We start from the raw sequence: 18798 nt of genomic DNA, 5'->3' as shown, positions 1-18798 counted from the left end.
TTGTTTGCTTCAGATTGAAGGAATTTTTGTATAAAAATATAAACTTGAATTTCTGTAAACTAAGAAATTCACTAAAAACTAGTATAATAAGAACAAATTGACGCTAAAGTTTGTTTTAAAGTAGTCCAGTTTTTGTTTATTTGAAGGAAGTAGAATGTGATACTTCTCGTTGACCTACTGAGGTCGTAAGTCACCTTCTGTAAGACTGAGAAGCATAAATGATTTATTTACTTTGTAATCTACTATATCTTGGCTATTTGAAATCTATTGATTGACTCTCTATCCACTGGCTAGTCTATAAGACCTGAATATGGCAGAATGCTTTGTTAAGTGCTAAAAGATTCTTCGTAATCGGTAAACTTGAATAATTTGATCACACTGATACTTAAATCTAGAGAAAATCACAGTGGTTACTGCTTGGTGATCAGCTACTCTAATACATATTAAGTATATAGTTTCAAATTTTCAGCCACTTCTCATTTTATCGTAAATGAAATCATTTGATTTGACTAATGTCAGATTTAAAAAGAATCTACAGTACAATATTAGCATCCAAATGTTTACTTTTAAACGTTTTATAGTTGAATTCATGAGACAGTGAAAGCTAGACCACCATAGAAAACCTGGAAGCAGTGGACAGGCGTTTCCTCCTAGTATGGAACTCCTCAGCAGTGCACATCCATGATCTCTCTCCCGGGATTTGAACCAAAGCGTGAACGCTTACCCTCTAGACCACTAAAAACAATCAATTTTCAATATTTTATAGATTCAAAAATATTCAATAAATTATGAATGTTTATTTAAACAAATCACTCTCACAAAGATAACCCCCATAAATCTTAATTTAATAAACTCAGTTTATAATGATCGTATAATTAAAAGTGAAACATTTAAGTAACATAAAATGATAGTTACTAAGTTGAAGTTTCAAATGAAATGATTTTTTAAATATTTATATGATAATGTTAAATCAATCAAGGCAACTTGAGTCTATCATCTCAACTATAATAGATTACGTCACTGAACATAATATGTAGAAACATAAATTGATAGTAGTAGTAGTAGTAGTAGTAGTAGTAGTAGTAGTAGTAGTAGCAGTAGTAGTAGTGGTATTAGTAGTAGTAGCAGTAGTAGTAGTAGTAGTAGTAGTAGTGGTAGAAGTAGCAGTAGTAGTAGTAGTAGTAGTAGTAGTAGTAGTGGTGGTAGTAGTAGTAGTAGTAGTAGTAGTAGTAGTAGTAGTGGTAGTAGTAGTAGTAGTAGCAGTAGTAGTAGTAGTAGTAGTAGTAGTAGTAGTGGTAGTAGTGGTGGTGGTAGTAGTAGTAGTAGTAGTAGTAGTAGTAGTAGTGTAGTAGTAGTGTGTAGTGGTAGTAGTAGTAGTAGTAGTAGTAGTAGTAGTAGTAGGAGTAGAGGAGGAGGAGGAGGAGGAGGTGGAGGAGGAGGATAGATGTACGGATAGTAAGTAAGTATAATAAAGTACAATAGCCAAACTTTTTATCAATAATAGTTCAACATAGGGAATAGTAGAGCAAACATACATGTGACATTCTCATTTACCATATACATATATATATTCAAACTTACAAGTAGTATCGTGATTATTCAATGTATAAAAATGAAACTTTATTTAAGTAGTAAATAACATTTAAGTTCAAAATAAATTTCATCTAGTACACATGATTTTATAGATAATGTAAAATTTTCTTATGACGGTTAAGTTTTCGACGATGTTTGTTACGTTTATGTTTACCATTACGTTTGGATTTTTTCCAAACACCAAATCTTACTGGACTTATCATCAATGATTGTGATTCATTATCATGCTGAACTTTATTCTTCCATAGATTGTTTTGTTCTTCTTCAGCTTCTTTCACTTTTAAATCAATATGATTCATAGATGATTGTTGAATTGTATAAGTCATTGTAGATTGTATGAAACAATTAAAATATAATGATAAAATTATATAGAACAATAATCTTAGATGGTTCATTGTCAAATTCAATATTTAGTTTCTATGGTCTATTTATATTCGTTATGGGTTATGATCACTAAACGTGATTCATATTATTCAATATCTAAGGGGAATATTTAAATGACATAAAAGTACATATAAACACCTAAATTAATATCATTCAATTAGTTAGTTAGTTAATCAGTCAACTACACTGTAAGACTAGTCACATCTATCTAGATATATATATATATACATCAGTCTAATCGTTTTAATATAACAATCTATTTATTGTTTATATTCATAATTGTAAATACATTTTACTATTTTGTTTTTAAGAACAATTTATTGATGAATAAAGTTGACAATATTACCGATAGATGGGTTGATTAGAAACTAGTTCCTAGACCATTATTCATCCTATTCATTTCATATAAATTTTAAAGAATCATTCAAAATAATCATGATAAATAAGAACTTTTGTTTAAATTTGATCAAAATCGTTTCATAGTATATAGGTTCCAATTGGATGTGAGACATTAAAGAGTAAAATCTCAGTGAATGAATTTCAAGTAAATCCAACGTTTCATTTTGGCATTTGAGTTCAGGCTATTTCAAGGAGATATAGAAGCAAATATCAAAATTATTGAATATAAATAAGGGTACATGGTACTCTGTTTCCATTAAATCAATCGCGTTCTCTTGATAAAAGTAGGTCACTACAGTATAACCACCGGATTTTCTCTAAGTGAAATTTCTTCTCATGTATATACACAATCTGTTATCTTAACATTTTCCATTTCACACGCTAAAGTGAACACTTAATTTAAACTTTGTTAACATTGATTGGATGACCTATTCAGGATACAATGAACCAGAGAACCATGCACTTATTTACATTCGATAATTTTGATTCGATATTTTCTTGGAAAAGATTGGATCAAATTGCCAGGCGAAACGTTGGATTTACTTGAAATCCATTCGCTGAGATTTTTAAAAATACATTCTGCCTGGAAGCAATGGACAGCTGTTTCCTCCTAGTATGGAACTCCTTAGCAGTGCGCATCCACGATCCCTCTCTCGGGATTTGAACCAGACATATCAGTCTCGCGCGTGAACGCTTACTAGGTCCGAGTCCCAGAGTAAACATCAACTCTGAGATGCAGGTACATCCAGCTGACGAGTCCCAAATAGGACGAAACGCGCGTCCCGGATTCCACCGCTAGACACTATCCATCATTACTTACAAAAACCTTGTGAATTAAGGTAATATCGAGGCATACACACAGTATGCACATATGCCAATAACAGACTGATCACTTGCAGTCTTGAACCTCAATGGGAAGATACAAGCCAAACAACACGAAGTACATTCTTCCTCTTTAATCATATGTATATATATTTGGAAATAATAATTACGGAATTCATGCCAGCTTACAGGCATGATCAATTTCATATAAATAGTAACATTAGATATACAGAACAGCCGTATGATATAAGACTGTTTTATGTATACTGATGCAGTAATTGTTTAGGTAGTACATTTATGACAGCAATCTAATACATTAGCAGAGAACTTTTAATTTTTCTTAAGTGGACACAGCCTGTTGATGTTATGAACGGTGTAATTACGGTTAGTTCCTGTGCCAGAACAAATTAATGATAATTATCTACAACTAGAAAAAGTAAAACGAAAATAGAGAGCACGGAACAACAAAGCAATATCTATCAAAATAATGTTCATCAGGTCTGACACAATCCATGTGTCATGTGACATAGTCATATACTGTTAATGTTAGATATTATACAATTTAGTTAAGATTGCTAGGGACAGTGTTAACGTAAATTGAAAGTAGGTAGGTGGTTTTACATAGGGAATTCATTAATCTCATTTGTGGAATAAGATATACTTACAGGTGGTTGAACATTTCATGCATTTTCAGAGAAGCAGTATGCATCCATGCAGCGAACAAAGAATGAGAGTGATTTTATCGTACAGATAGATTGTGGCAGATTATTTCAGAGTCTAGAAAATTTACAGGTGAAGTAATTCATACATGGAGATGATTTAGAATGAATTTGTTACACTAGTAACAAGTTATATCGTTTATATAAATCATCAGTTCATTGGGTTTTGTTTTTTTTCGTAAATATTGACACATTTTGCTCCAATACTGTGTACTGTTACAGAAAACCAATTAAGTAGGGAAATTGATAATATAGATCGCTAAATTGTTTATTGATCTCCATCATAACGATATCTGGTAACAATCTATCTCATGCTGGATCTTATATGGAAAGTTATGCGAAGTTCTTTATGAAGAAGAAAGATTTAAACGATTCTATAGAAGGTAACAGTTTGTTACAAATAATATATTGACTAAATATTGGTTAGTTTAGTTTCATAAGAATTACATATAGAGAGAATAAAACCATTCATAAATAGAAGGAAATACGTATGTTCAACTCTTATATTAAATGATATCCTAACAACAATGGAGAAACTATAATTTATAGACGAATCAATCACATATAAGATAACAGACTTCGGATTTTGGCGCGAAATTCATTCATACAATTGGCTAACTAGAGTTTTGATATTTTAGCTGAAGTCAGTTCGTGATGAAAACCCTAAATCTAGTTTTTAACCCTAACCATCAACTGTAAATGAAAATTCTGATTGTCTTATAACCCTCATTTAGTGTTGGTTATTAAGTGGACACTCTCAAAGTCATTTTGGCGTCACTCAAAGGTCGTCTATCAATTATAGTCTTACTGAAAATGGTTTTTAAGGTAGCTGATATTGTAAAGTTTTCTTCACTGATGTTTATTCATAGTTGAGAAGCTTAAACAAAGATTGACTGTTTTCAATTGTATTTATAACATGAATTCATGTACAAATATGAGAATTACAACAGCTGATTCCAAAAACTACGACAAAATGTCAAGCCAACGAATAAAATAAATAAATAAGTTATTTACACAATGATAGCAATACTTATCAGTGAAGACATTTTAATGAACAGGTTCAAGTTTGTCTAACAATGTGAATAGTGTAAGAGAGGATTTCATAAAAGCACTTGATGCTCATAGTAAATCCAAATTTAGCTGTGATTATAATGCGATTGTATGATTTTATAACGTAATAATTGAACTCATGAGTCAGTTGACGCTAGACCATCATGGAAAACCTGAAAACACTGAACGGCCGTTTAGTCCGAGTATGAGACTTCTCAGCAGTGTTCATCCACGATCCTGCCTCGCGAGATTCAAACTCAGGACCAATCAGTCTTGTGCGCGAACGCTTAACCTCTAGACCACTGAGTTGGCCGGCATCCAACGGTATTGATGTCTAACTTAAACCAATCCACAAAGTTGCACCACTGTCCATCATTGTCATCAGTGAATTACTATAACACAACAGATCCGGTTGAACTCTACCGTCCAATGCTTCCAGATTTCCTATGATGGTCTAGCTTGAATTGACTGATTAATTCAACTATTAAACCTTAACATTATCATATTGTTTAAATGATTAGTCAAAAGGTTCAAAAGATAAACTCTTAGTCAGATTTCTTTCATCCTCTTAGAAGCAATTTTTAATAAGCTCTTGTATGATTGTTAAAAATGATCACTGATTATCATTAATTTATGTAAAGTTTAACAGTAAAATACAAAGAATCTATTAACCTGATCGAAAAAATCACCCCTTTATAATAAAAACAGTGAAATTTCAACAGAGAGGGAATAAAATGTAGAGGTTACATAACATGTGTCATAAAAAGCTTCATTTATGTATAGAAACTAAAGAAAGAACTAAACTATTGATTTACATGAGTTTAGGTCACTAAGATAAACGAGGAGACACTATTAATATTGATCGATATCTAAGTTGAATAGACAGGTTAAATGACTTGTACACAATAATACTTTCATTATCCTAGTAGCATGCAATTATGAAAAGTGAAAACTTGACATTGAAAAAGAGCTTTCTTGTTTTTAGGAAAGAGAATGAAACGAGCAAACATATGGATCACAGATCAACTATTTTATGACTTGATTTTTTTCTCAGTCACTAACACCAAATAGTTAATACAAACTTCTCCTTATTGGATGCTGTCTCGATCACAAATGTTGCACTACAAAGTAGTGTTTTGAATCCTTTGTTCTTTATAATCCAGAAAGAAACTCTTTTCTGTATGAAAATGATCCTAAGGTGGTGTAATCATTTCCTCTTTATGAATTGAACGAAATACAAATCCGTGTCAGTATGGAGCTCAGCTAGGCCACCGTGTAGTGCGAAAAATGTAGGTCGGATGTTTACAGTGAGAAATTCGGATGGATTCTTTTTGGTGAACATTTTCCCGATTTCAACTTTTCTAGTGAACTTGTGGACTTGTCCTTCTCATAACACGTTTCAACACAGATTACTAAGTTTCGGTGACCTCTTGGTTATATTTTAATGTGTAAATTTTGTTTAACCAATCCTAGAATACTAAACGTTTATTCCCAGTAGTGTTCCCTGAAAGAATAAAATTATGTCGGAATCGGACCAGTAGCAATCCACACCGCGTACTCTTATCAACTATTGTGCGTTAAACTAAAAACTCAGATGCATTACACTTGGATTCAATTCCTTATGACAGCGCAGACTTCGAATAAAATTAAGATTTTCCTTCAAAACGCTGAATGAGTTATCTTTTAGATCTATTGCTTCAATCCAGTATGCAATAACACATAAATATAATGATCGTATTTCTATACCGAAAGTAAAATTGTCGTATTCTGGATATCTATTCCATGCGAATTACTTTGCAATTAACTTTTTGACTCTTTGAGATAGTTTACCACAATCTGATCGCGAAATAAAATCACTACTATCATTTGTTCGCTACATTGACGGTTAGCTGCCCACCGAAACCAACTTTAAAAGATTTTATAGCAACTATCTTACAACCGATTTAGTCAATAAACTTCATAGACTGTTGTAGAAAGTTTTATACATTTAACATGTCATTCCCCACAATCAATTTTCTACTTCTCCTATCCACCTAAAACTCATTCATTTCGCCATAAAACTGTATGAAGGTGTGAAAAATTGTATTGTACCAACTGTCCTACAAAAACAATTTTGATTATGGTTCATTTCGGTTAAGTCCTCTTATTAGCTTACTTAACAGACAATGTTATTTGAACGATAACAATTCACATATTTCTTTGTACCGTTACGGTCACTAGATCGCATGACAGACAGTAGATAAAATGTTGATTGTTTAACTATCACTCAATAATTCATTCTCCTTCACATGTATATATGTAATCAAATGCTATTGTTAGTCTTTGCTTTGCCATGCTGCACCCTTATACAATTTGACAATCAATTTGCCTATGTAGTTACTCTCATATACTTATTCACCTCTCCACTTCAAATTTGTTTGATATGCTTATAGCTTTATGAACTGCGCTATCCTTTTATAAACTGTAGTTGCCGTTACTCACTGCCTTTTGATTTCAAACACCATTGAGATTTGTATCATAACGGTTATCGAAGTGATCGAATAACGAAGCATCAGAAGTAAAGTCACTACAATTTTAAGAATATATGCTTAAACTATTATAAGACGTATACTTATCTATTATTTGATCAGATTGATTTTGTCAATCCTCTTAAGAGTTCTGTTCTATTCATTAAACATTTATTTATTTCGTTACAAAATACATTCATACTGCTTTCAGTAGTTACATAGAACTTATTTAATATCAAAGAATAAAAACATTATAATCCTTCAGTTTTAGATTTGATACTAACAAGTCATATTCACTTGCTAAAAAAAGACATAATTATCGATTTTCGACCAATTATAGGTTCAAATGTCTATCGAAGTCAACTGGAGAGTGGTAATAATCAAAAAGTTAAATGATCTAATCATGTAAACTTTCATATTTTTTGTGGATGACTTTATCGTGGTTTTACTACACGTTCTTGGCGGACAGAATGTCAATACACGGAAGATACCGATCACTGTTCAGTGAATAATTTGTATGGTAAAGTTTTTGCTTCAGTCTTATAGAAAACGTTTACGCATATAACATGTTAAACTGACATTGATGTACATTGAATCGAGACTACCAAGCTTAGTTGATAAGATATTACTTATGTAAATGATTAAAGCTTATCAATCAACGAATGACAAATGGTAAAATATACAGAGATGTTCAAAAGTTCTTTCCTATGAGATTAATAATACTATACTCTCAACATTAACGTTGAAAGATTATGTGCTTACGGTATTGATAAATTCCTTGAATATATCATATGGTCAAACGAAAGTAATGAACTCCGTCAATTATTGTGCCATGAATTTTTAAATATTCAAAATCTTTAAATCTAAATGAGCCATTTGTTCAAAACTCGTAACAGAATAAAATTATTTTAAACTCCCCATTTTTCAACACTTTTAACAATCGCTTAATACATATGCTGTCATCCCTAGTGCGGGATCGTGGGTGCGCACTGTTGAGGAGTTCCATAATAGGACGAAACAGCCATCCAGTGTTTCTAGGTTTTCCTTGATGGTCTAGCTTCAATTGACACATGATTTCAACTATTGAAATTACTATAATATCCACCAGACCCTTTTTGATACTAATCAACATATGCTCATTAGTGACTGGCATCAAGAGCTATTTTTTGGAGTTCTTGTGGGTAGCAGTGACCAGTGGATTTCAACCGGGTCTGTTGTGAGATAGTAACTCACTGAAGACAATGGTGGGTATGTCACACAATTTCGTAAATTATTTGAAGTTAGACATTAACACCGTTAGATAATGGCCAGCTCAATGGTCCAGATGTTAAGCGTTCACGCGTGAAACCGATAAGTCGTGGATTCGAATCTCGCGAGTCGGAATCGCGGATGCGTACTGTTTAGGAGTCTCATTCTGGGACGAAACAGCCATCTAGTGTTTTTAGGTTTTCCTTGATGGTCTAGCTTTAATTAGCTCATGAATTCAACTAACAACATTGTATAATTAGACGTTCCCAAAGGTTATTCATAAAATTTGTTTACCTAGGCTACTAGAAACAGTTTGTATGAAAAAGATTAAAAAATGATTAAAATAAAGCCATGACAACTTATTAAGATTTATTCAAGTAAATTCATGAATACATAGAAACAATTAAATAGGGATAATTAAAAAGGTTGTCATATCATATTTCATAGAGTAATGTAAATGTGAAATTTCCTTTGACAGTTTTCATACAAGAAATAAATTTGTAATAGAACGAAGTTCATTAATATAACTCACCACTTTGATTGATAAACACTCAGAAAGTTCATCGTTTTAATCAATAAAAAAATCGATAAGTGGGTGTTTAAATGATTCAACCTTATGATTATGGAAAATAACCATATCCATATCGAGGACGATAATGTCGACGGTACAATCTTCTTTGAAGTCTCATCATTCTAAGTTGTGCTCTCATCATACGTTTTTGATGTCTAAAATAACGTCTTAGACGACTAAATCTCATTGGAGCGACAATTAATTGATCAGGTTCTACTTTAATCTTTTCATTATTCAATAAATTAATTTGTTCAGCTTCTTTGACTTTGGAGAATATTTTCTCAATGGATGGATTATCATTCGTTTGTCTATTTAACTCATGTATTTCATTTACTGATACAAATGAAGGAATAAAAGTAATGAAACTTAGTATGAGTATAAAGTATTCCTTGGAATGTAATACAGATAACCATGTTATTTGATTCATAGTGTCCGGCAAATCAAGTTTAAAAAATGGTATTGTGACTTATCCAGTATTTTAGTGTTTATATTATAAGGCATATACGAATGATGATTAGCTCAATAGTAATAGTTAATGTAAATGTATTTTATTCATCATTGTCATTTATTGTACATTTAACAAATTAATAAATCCACCTTTGAATTAATATAAGTAGAGATACACACACATTGAAGTGTTAGTTACTATGCCAAACCCACATAACTTGTTCTAGTTTCCGGACAAGTCAATTTATCCATCCATCCTGGAGTCACATTTTGACCTTGTTAATTAGTCGCTCATCAACTTACGCTGTTTTTATATAAGAGTACGTGTGTGTGTGCACTTCTTATTTTATTCATCAAATGTCTGTAGCTTATTTTTTGTTAGGCTATAAGTGTCCATTACTGCATGATTAAATCGGGTTGGCTCACACGCCTTATGCACAGCACACCATTTTGCTTCACTTTCTTGTCTTCGCTTGATTCCTCCGATTGTCTGTCCAGACCAATAAGTGTACAAAATATATGTAATCAAAAATCCATTCACGTATTCGACTTATTTACTTCTGTTATTCACTAACGCTATTTAAGTCTATGATTTTCTATGAGAATAGTCAGGGTGTATATTTCGACAGCAATCATTCAATAATGATCATTTTTCCGATCTTACTGGAGTCTCAGATCCCAGGCCATTTAAGTGGTTAGCCCGTCGATAACATCATACGATCTAATTATCGTCAAAATAAAGGGCCACACAACAGAAAAGTAATCTAAAGTACTAGTATATTAGGATTCCATTTCATTATCATGTGATATTTAATATGACTTATCGACTTAATAATAAAATACCATTTGATGAAGTTTTGTTCTCTAAGCTGGATGGTTTGTTACCTAAAGTTTGTGCTGGTGATGTCGTTCACAAGAATGATTAAAGCTCTACGACCAAATCCTTCAGCTCAGAGAACAAAACTCCATCGAAATCATCCACATGAGTTACGAATCTTCATCATTTCAATAAAATATCATGTTTTCACAATGTAGACACATTGGAAATTTGATGTTTCATAGATTTATTTAAATATAATAGTTGTACATTTACTTTTGATTGCAAATTTAAGCTTTAATAACGAACACAGAAAACGTCATATAAATCATTCATTGTTCTACGCTTATTTATTGGTAATACAAATGAATAACTCCTTCGGTAGCCCCTCTTTAACCACTAGCGGTCCCAAGCCCGGATAAAGTAGGAAGGTTGGGCATGAGGTTAGCGACCACAAAATGTAGAAAACTAACTCGCTAAAAAAATGCCAAACAGGAAGAACAATTCAAACCATTTTAACTCTGCCTTGGGAGTTAGAAGCTCTTCATTTAGAAGAGTTATGACGTCGGTATAAATTAATAGTTCTGTTTAGTTGTGTTTATAAATAAGGAAGATATGAAGCGTATACGTTTCTAAATTAACTCTGATAAAAGCTTCGATAGTTTTAAACATCGTATATTATTTCTTAAATCTAATCTCGGTGAAACTATAATTGTTGGACGACTTATGAGCGACACCAGACTGACTTTGACAGTATCCACCTAATAACTAGGACCAAATGAGGGTTATAAACCTGTGTGAGGAATTAGTACTATGATTTACAGTTGATGGTTAGGGTTAAGAATCAGATTTAGGGTTTTCATCACGAAATGACATCAATTATAAGGCCATGAATCTATTTTGCCAAATGTATGAATGAATTTTACGCTAAAATCCGAGACCTGTTATCTTATACGTGATTGTTTCGTTCATAAATTATGGTCTCGCCCTTATCTATTCTTCATCATTGTCCCACTGAAGACATAAAGATGGAAATACATTCAAAAATGTTGACTCATACGAATTATATGTTCATGTTGCTATGCATTTGGAAATCTCACAATAAAATATTAAATAATTTGAGACACATCATAATAGATGTAACTATTCAATTGATATCTGAGAATATTCTAATTTATATTCAACACTTTAAAATAAAATTCTACTCAGAAATGTGATACATTTGTGAAGTAACGAGAATGGAAGTGATCTAATCTCACCACTTGATGATCGTTTCTTTTTATCTAACTTGGTATATTCTATTCTTTCAATGTACATATTGTTTTTTTCGCTTACAGTGTAAATAGTAGCTCAGGAAAGAACTTGACCATCCTGATGGAAGATCTAAACTCCAAAGTCGGAATGGACGAAATCGGTTACGAAGGTATTATGTGACGATATGGACTGCCTGAGAGAAAGGGACGAGAATGGTGACAGATTTTCAAATTTATGTGCATTCAACAAAATGGTTATATGTGGCTCAATATTTCCACATAAACACATATACAAATTACATGGGTCTCACCGGATCACATGACAGAGAATCAGATTGATCATATTTATATCATTAAAAATTTAGGTCACTGGAACATGCGAGAACCAGGAGAGGAGCTGACATAACTTCGGATCATCGCCTGGTCAAGCTGAAACTAAAACTAGAGAAGCATTGGAGAACTTGGGAAACAGCATTACGAAGGTTCAATATACCTTTCCTTCGAGATAATGATAAACTCAACGAATTCAACATAGTTCTCAATAATAGGTTCTAAGCCTTACAAGATCTACTCAAAGTAGAAGAAACCACTATGAAAGACAATTGGAAAGGGATCATAGAAGCACCAACTTCAACGTGTCAGTAATTTCTGGGCTGTATGAAGTATCATCATAAGGAATGGATCTCTGCGGAAATCCTGGATAAGATTCAAGAAAGGAAGAACGAGAAAACCGTAATTAACAGCAGTCGAACAAGAACAGAGAAATTAAAGGCACAGATTAAATACACATAGCAAACAAGCAAGTGAAGAAGAGGATTAGAGCCGACAAGCAGAAATACGTGGGAGAGCTGTCAACGATAGTGGAAAAAGCTTGAAGAGAAAGAAATATGGGACAACTATATGACACAACGAAGAAATTAGTGGTGGAATATGGTAAATCAGAGAGACCAGTCAAGGACAAAGAAAGCAAGCCAATAACCGAGATTCAAGAACAGTGCAACAGATGGATAGTACAATTTGGAGAACTCTGGAATAAACCAGCTCCATTGAATTAACTGGACATCGAAGGGGCTCCTACAGACCTTCCTATAGATGCGCACTCGATCAACGATCGAAGAAATCAGGATGGCTATCAGATAAATGAAGAGTGGGAAGGCAGTAGGACCTGACAACATACCAAACAAATCACTGAAGTCAGATATAGAAGTAACTGCAAAACTGCTCCACATTCTATTGAGGAAGATTTGTGAGGAGGAACAAGTGCCAATGACAAACTGTAAAGAAGGACACCCCATCAGAGTACCCAAGAAAGATTTGAGTAAATGTGAGAACTAATTACAGAGACATCACACTACTATCAGTATCAGGAATAGTTTTCAACAGTGTTACTAAACCGGATGAAATATAAAGTAGATGCCCAACTTCGAGATCAAAAGGCTGGATTCCTTAAGAATCAATCGTGCACAGACGGAATCGCCACACTATGGATAATTGTTGAACGAATGGAACTCGTCACTATACATCAACTTCGTTGACTATCAGAATGCATTCGACAGTGTGGATAGGAGAACTTCGTGGAAACTTTGTCGACACTAGGATGTACTTGAGAAGATCGTCAATATAATACGGAATTCATACGTTGGACCACACTGCAAAGTGATGCATAGAAGACAACTGATAGACAAGTTCGAAGTAAAGACCGGAATCAGACAAGACTGCCTACTCTCTCCCTTACTCTTTCTTCTGACAGTTGAATGGATTATGAGAACCTTGATATCTTAGAGGGAACATGAAACACAATGGATAACTCTGAATCCATTAGAAGATTTGGACTTCACAAATGATTAGGGATAACAGGAGTACGTCAGCAAGTTAAATCTAAATCTTTTATATTTTACAGAAATTGGTTTCTTGAGTGCAAAACCTTATCTTCAGTTTATTAGGTAGGCTTTTGGTTCGGATCAAGTTCCTTTCCGTTATAATCTCATATTCATTCAGACAAAATTGAAGGCTCAATCCTTAGTAAATTATTCTCTACTCGATCATTGAATGAGGATAATTTTAAGATTAAAAACATCTAATCTCATTCTAACTTTATAAAAACTAACTAATGATGAACTTTTCCCCATAAAATTCTTTTTCATTTAAACTATTTCTCTTATATGACTTCTTTATTCATGTAAAGGTCAGAAGAAGAAGAAGAAGAAGAAGAAGGAGAAGAAGAAGTGATTTCTTTAGCCAAAAAAATTCTTTATAACACCCATGGATAACTCAACTTAAGATAAGAATCATTTAAAATGTAACCAGAAAGTAAATATTATGAACAATAAGTTATCATTTATTGTTTTTAAATGAACCTATTTGTCATCCATAATGAAAATTGTAGACATTTATTATTACTATGGTAACGAGATTTACCTTATTTATTTTATTTTTTCTAACCTATAATTACAATGGATTTGCATATTTTTTCAGAAGAAATGATTTAGGGTGGAGCATTTTTTCCTTGGTTAGAAAGCATGAAATGTCCCGATTCTTAACAGGTTCCTTTAATGATAATAATAATAATAATAATAGTAATAATAATAATGAACAGTTATTCATTTTTAATAGATTTGGGACATTTTAGCCCAATAAATATTAGATTGAATAAATGTGTGAATATATATATATATATATGGTTGAGATCATAAGTCCATTGAAGCTAGTCCGCCATGGAAAATCTGGAAGCACTAGACGGCCGTTTCGTCCTATTGTAAGACTTTTGTTGTGAGATAGTAACTGACTGAAGAAAATGGTGGATGTGTCACACAATTTCATGAATTAGTTGAAGTTAAATATTAACACCGTAAGATGACGGTCAGCTCAGTGGTCTAGAGGTTAAGCATTCGCGCGTGAGACCGATAGGTCCTAGATTCAAATCTCGAGAGTCGGAATAGTGGAATTGTGTACTGCTGAGGAGTCCCATTCTAGGACGAAACAGCCGTCCAGTGTTTCCAGGTTTTTCATGATGATCAAGCTTTAAATTATTCATGATCTCAACTACTAAAATTACTATGATATCTACAACACCAATGACCAATGAAATTTAATTCATAATGTTATATGATACTCTATTGACTGAAATGATTGAGGATAATACAAATACCAATGACATGGTTGTTTACGTTAGTTGTAGATATTACAGAAAGTTATATGAAAATTAAATTGAACATTGAAAAAAAAATCATTGTTTACAGCAATCATATAAGCAATTACTAAGGATGTTATTAGTTTAGAATTATATATTACGTACTATTATTTATTGTAACTTTGTCAATAAGATTGAATGTAGTGATCACATGTTTAATAGTGATATCAATGGGTGGTATTTTCAAATCGATTTTAGAGATTAGCGAATATCTGAATTTATAAGTAAAGACAGATAGTGGAATCGAGCAGGTGCGTTTCTTCCTATTTGGGACTCGTCAACGAGATGTACTTGCATCTCAGAGTTGTTGATGTTCACTTCAGGACTCGAACTCAGTACCGTTCGCTTCAAATGCCATCACGTTATCCACTTACTCCCAAATAGAACGAAACGTGCATTATACTAGATTTCACTACTAGCCATCATCCATCTTTTCTTATAATACTTATGAAATAAAGCAATATCGAGGCAATACGCACGGTATACATATATGCCAATAAGAGACTGATTAATTGCAGTTGTAAACATCAATAGGAAAATTCAAGTAAACAATACCAATTGAACAATACCAAGCATACAAAGTTTACTATATAAAATCAAATGACTATCCTTACACACTAATTTCTATGGATAAGTTAAATAGTTGTATTAATGCTAACAGCTTCCATAACAGTTCAGAGAGAAATAACTACAAAGAACTCAAGAATATTTCTGCTCTCAAATGGCAAGCGATAACAAAAACAAATCTTTAGTCATTGAATTGTACCTCTAAATATCAAGCCATTGGATTTATTAAATTCCTAGTTAGTCTGTTATTCTTCATTATAGCTTTTGGGGATGTTGGATCCCTAAAACTCATTTGGTGAATGCCTTATTTTTGTAATTCTATTTTAAACATTTGAAGTTCTTGTTTTCGCGCCAAGAGTGCTGATTTTCACCTTCATGTCCTATTTCCCATTTTGGAGGAACTTAAATGCTATTGGTTTATTATCTCTTTTAGTATGCTATTTATGCTGTATACATGTGCTTGATTTTTGCTTATAGATGTTATTCGTGCTTCAGACTGCTTGTGGAATATATTTCCCTCTACCGAACTTGGATTTCTCTCTTTAGTTAGATTGGTTGGAACGGGCCGGAATAGTTGGCTTATTGGTAATTTGTGTCATAGAGTCTTCGTTCCACTCTCAGATTAGGTGAACTCATAGTCTCTTCAAACATAGAAGTAACATAGTTGTTAAATGACAAGATAAAAAAGGTTGATGGTTACAGAGAATAAATATGAAGAGAAAACTTAAGTAACAGGTTACTAGACAAGTAATACCTCTCAATCTCATTAATGACATATTTATATTAATTCAATAGATGAAACTATGTAGCGTAAATTCAGAAATAATAGTTTTAAACTCATTACCACCTACATCATTTAATTGTTAGTCAATTTACTTATACACATTGTTAGATTCCCTAAGACACCCAGTGATCAATCAATTGTGATTACTTCTCAGTCCTACAGGAGGTCAGTCGCGGCTCGGATAGCTCAGTGGTAACGACTCTGACTGTGAAGCTGGGTGATACGAGATCGAATCCGCCAGGGAGCGCCAGTTCCTTCAAAGATTACAGGTACACCTTACTGACGAGTGTCAAGTAGCACGAAACCCGGGTCCAGGGTTTCCTGTCGACTACCTCCAACCACCATCTAATCACAATAAGAAACTGTTTATAGTTAAATAGTCATTTATCGCACTAATGTGAAAACGCGATATGTAATTAAAGTTGACCAAAAGTTAATTTTATAATATATGGATATACAGAATTGGATAACAAGAGGAACATGTGTCTTCTCAAATTTTCAGATACGTATTATTGGATCGCTCGAACCATCCGAAAACTAAGTCTTCGAGTTTTCTTAGAAATTCAATAATAGATAAATGATTTCATAAATGTAGGCTTTTCGTCATTATGAATAGCTATACAGAAACTTGTCAACTATGTAAAGTATAGAATGATTAATGCATTATTTAGCTTTATTTGAAATGTATCCCAGAAGATTTGGATTAATGTAGAATTAGATGTAAACAAGTCATATGAACAATATTGTAAAAGTGAACAAACAAAAGAACATTCATATCTAAGAAACCATCATGAAAACTGTGATACATATTAAAGCGTAAATATTATAGAATATATTTGGAAGATGTAATGAATTAGCATTAGAACAAATAAAATAGCTTCCACTAAATCCCATATCTATAAAGCTTGAATGTTTGCGAAATACTTTACGACGATTTGTAGCTTGTTTTGTTTTCGATTTATTTCGTGTTTCAGATGATAATGATGCTAATGATGAATTGGTACTTGTTTCATTAGAGAAGATCTTTGACACATTGAAAGCATTCAAAGAATCATTATCTTGTTGAATATGTTCCGGTAGTTCAATTGATTCTTCTTCTTCTTCTTCTTCTTCTTCTTCAATTTGTTCTTCTTTAATGAATTTATTTGAAAAATGACTTCTAGTATAAATATTATTATTACTTAAAACGAATAATCTCTTATATTCATTATGATTTGTATGAACAATACTATGCATAGTTTTAATCATCAATAAATGAAATAATATTATATTCCAAATCATTTAGAAATGAATAATTGAATTTTTTGAAATTTAAAATTCCCGCAAAATTCTATGAATGTTCAATTGTCAATATTCAACAATTCAATTTATAACATGTTGTTGATTGTCATAGAATTTGTTTATTCATATTTTATACAAATAAACATGATCTTATACTATTTATAATTGAAGTGTATTGATAATAATAAGGCACCTTTTTTTAATCACTTACCATTTCATTGTTGATCATTAGATGTAAATTACATCATATAAACCTTTAAATGATAAATGGTAATGTATATTTAATTATTTAATTTACTTGAACAATACCACTACTACCAATACCACTACTACTACTACTACTACTACTACTACTAATAATAATAATAATAATAATAATAATAATAATAATAATGGGGTAGCTGATATAGTACAATGAATGCAAATAACTTATTAGCTACATATTCATAATTGTAAATTATAACTGATAAATGATGAATAGAATATTCTTATAAGTTCATGTGATGTATTGGTGAGTTTAGTAAAAACAACATCGAATAAACATTTAAATCACGCAATATGTGACATTATAAAATAATGTTAAGTTGTTTTCATGAATTGATTATTATTATTACTGGAGCAAAGAGTAAACTGCGTAGTATGTTCGAGTCCCTCAGTGAATATGAACTCTGGAATTCAGGTACATCTAGTTGACCAGTCTCAAATAGGTGGGAACGCGCATCAAACTGAATTCCACTGCTAGTCACCATCCATCTTTGCTTATAATGCCATATCAAGGCAATCCGCATAGAATGCACATATCAGTCAGTCAGTTAGCTACAACGTAGGACCAGGCACATATATGCATCGGTCCAAGTTGCCATACCACATTAACACAACAAGATGGACATCGGATTCATAAAAGTAGGTAATTCAGAGGTGGTAATATATAAAAGAAAGATTGCATATAAGGATATAGTACAGGAAGAAAGAATTAGTTGGTTGGTAGAAAGAAAGATATGAAGCGATTTTAATCTCTTAGTTTAAGGGAAGACAAAGAGTGTATACACCTACACCATTATGATCAATTCTGAGCCATTTCACCAACAGTCTACAACCATTGGTTACGATAGTCACGTGGACCCCAACCAAGTAGTTTGCATCTACCTACATGGCTCAAACTAGAA

At 32.5% G+C, this 18798-nt stretch overlaps 2 protein-coding genes across 2 annotated transcripts; both read right to left on the bottom strand.

Moving 5' to 3' along the window:
* Positions 1-782: 782 nt before the first annotated feature.
* MS3_00005937 (uncharacterized protein) lies at positions 783-1992 on the bottom strand. The gene has a single exon (XM_051214026.1). It carries the CDS (start codon positions 1535-1537, stop codon positions 1013-1015), a length of 525 nt encoding a protein of 174 aa, XP_051070054.1. The 5' UTR covers positions 1538-1992; the 3' UTR covers positions 783-1012.
* A 7065-nt stretch (positions 1993-9057) lies between these two features.
* Positions 9058-17599, bottom strand: MS3_00005936 (uncharacterized protein; the record flags this gene model as incomplete). Its single annotated transcript, XM_012939357.3, has 2 exons — positions 9058-9626; positions 17158-17599. The coding sequence occupies 2 exons, from the start codon at positions 17597-17599 to the stop codon at positions 9343-9345; spliced, it is 726 nt and encodes a 241-aa protein (XP_012794811.3). The 3' UTR covers positions 9058-9342.
* Positions 17600-18798: the final 1199 nt, after the last annotated feature.

Source organism: Schistosoma haematobium, chromosome 3 (assembly GCF_000699445.3).
Source record: "Schistosoma haematobium chromosome 3, whole genome shotgun sequence".
NCBI lineage: Eukaryota > Metazoa > Platyhelminthes > Trematoda > Strigeidida > Schistosomatidae > Schistosoma > Schistosoma haematobium.
This window is presented reverse-complemented; position numbering and strand designations above follow the sequence as displayed.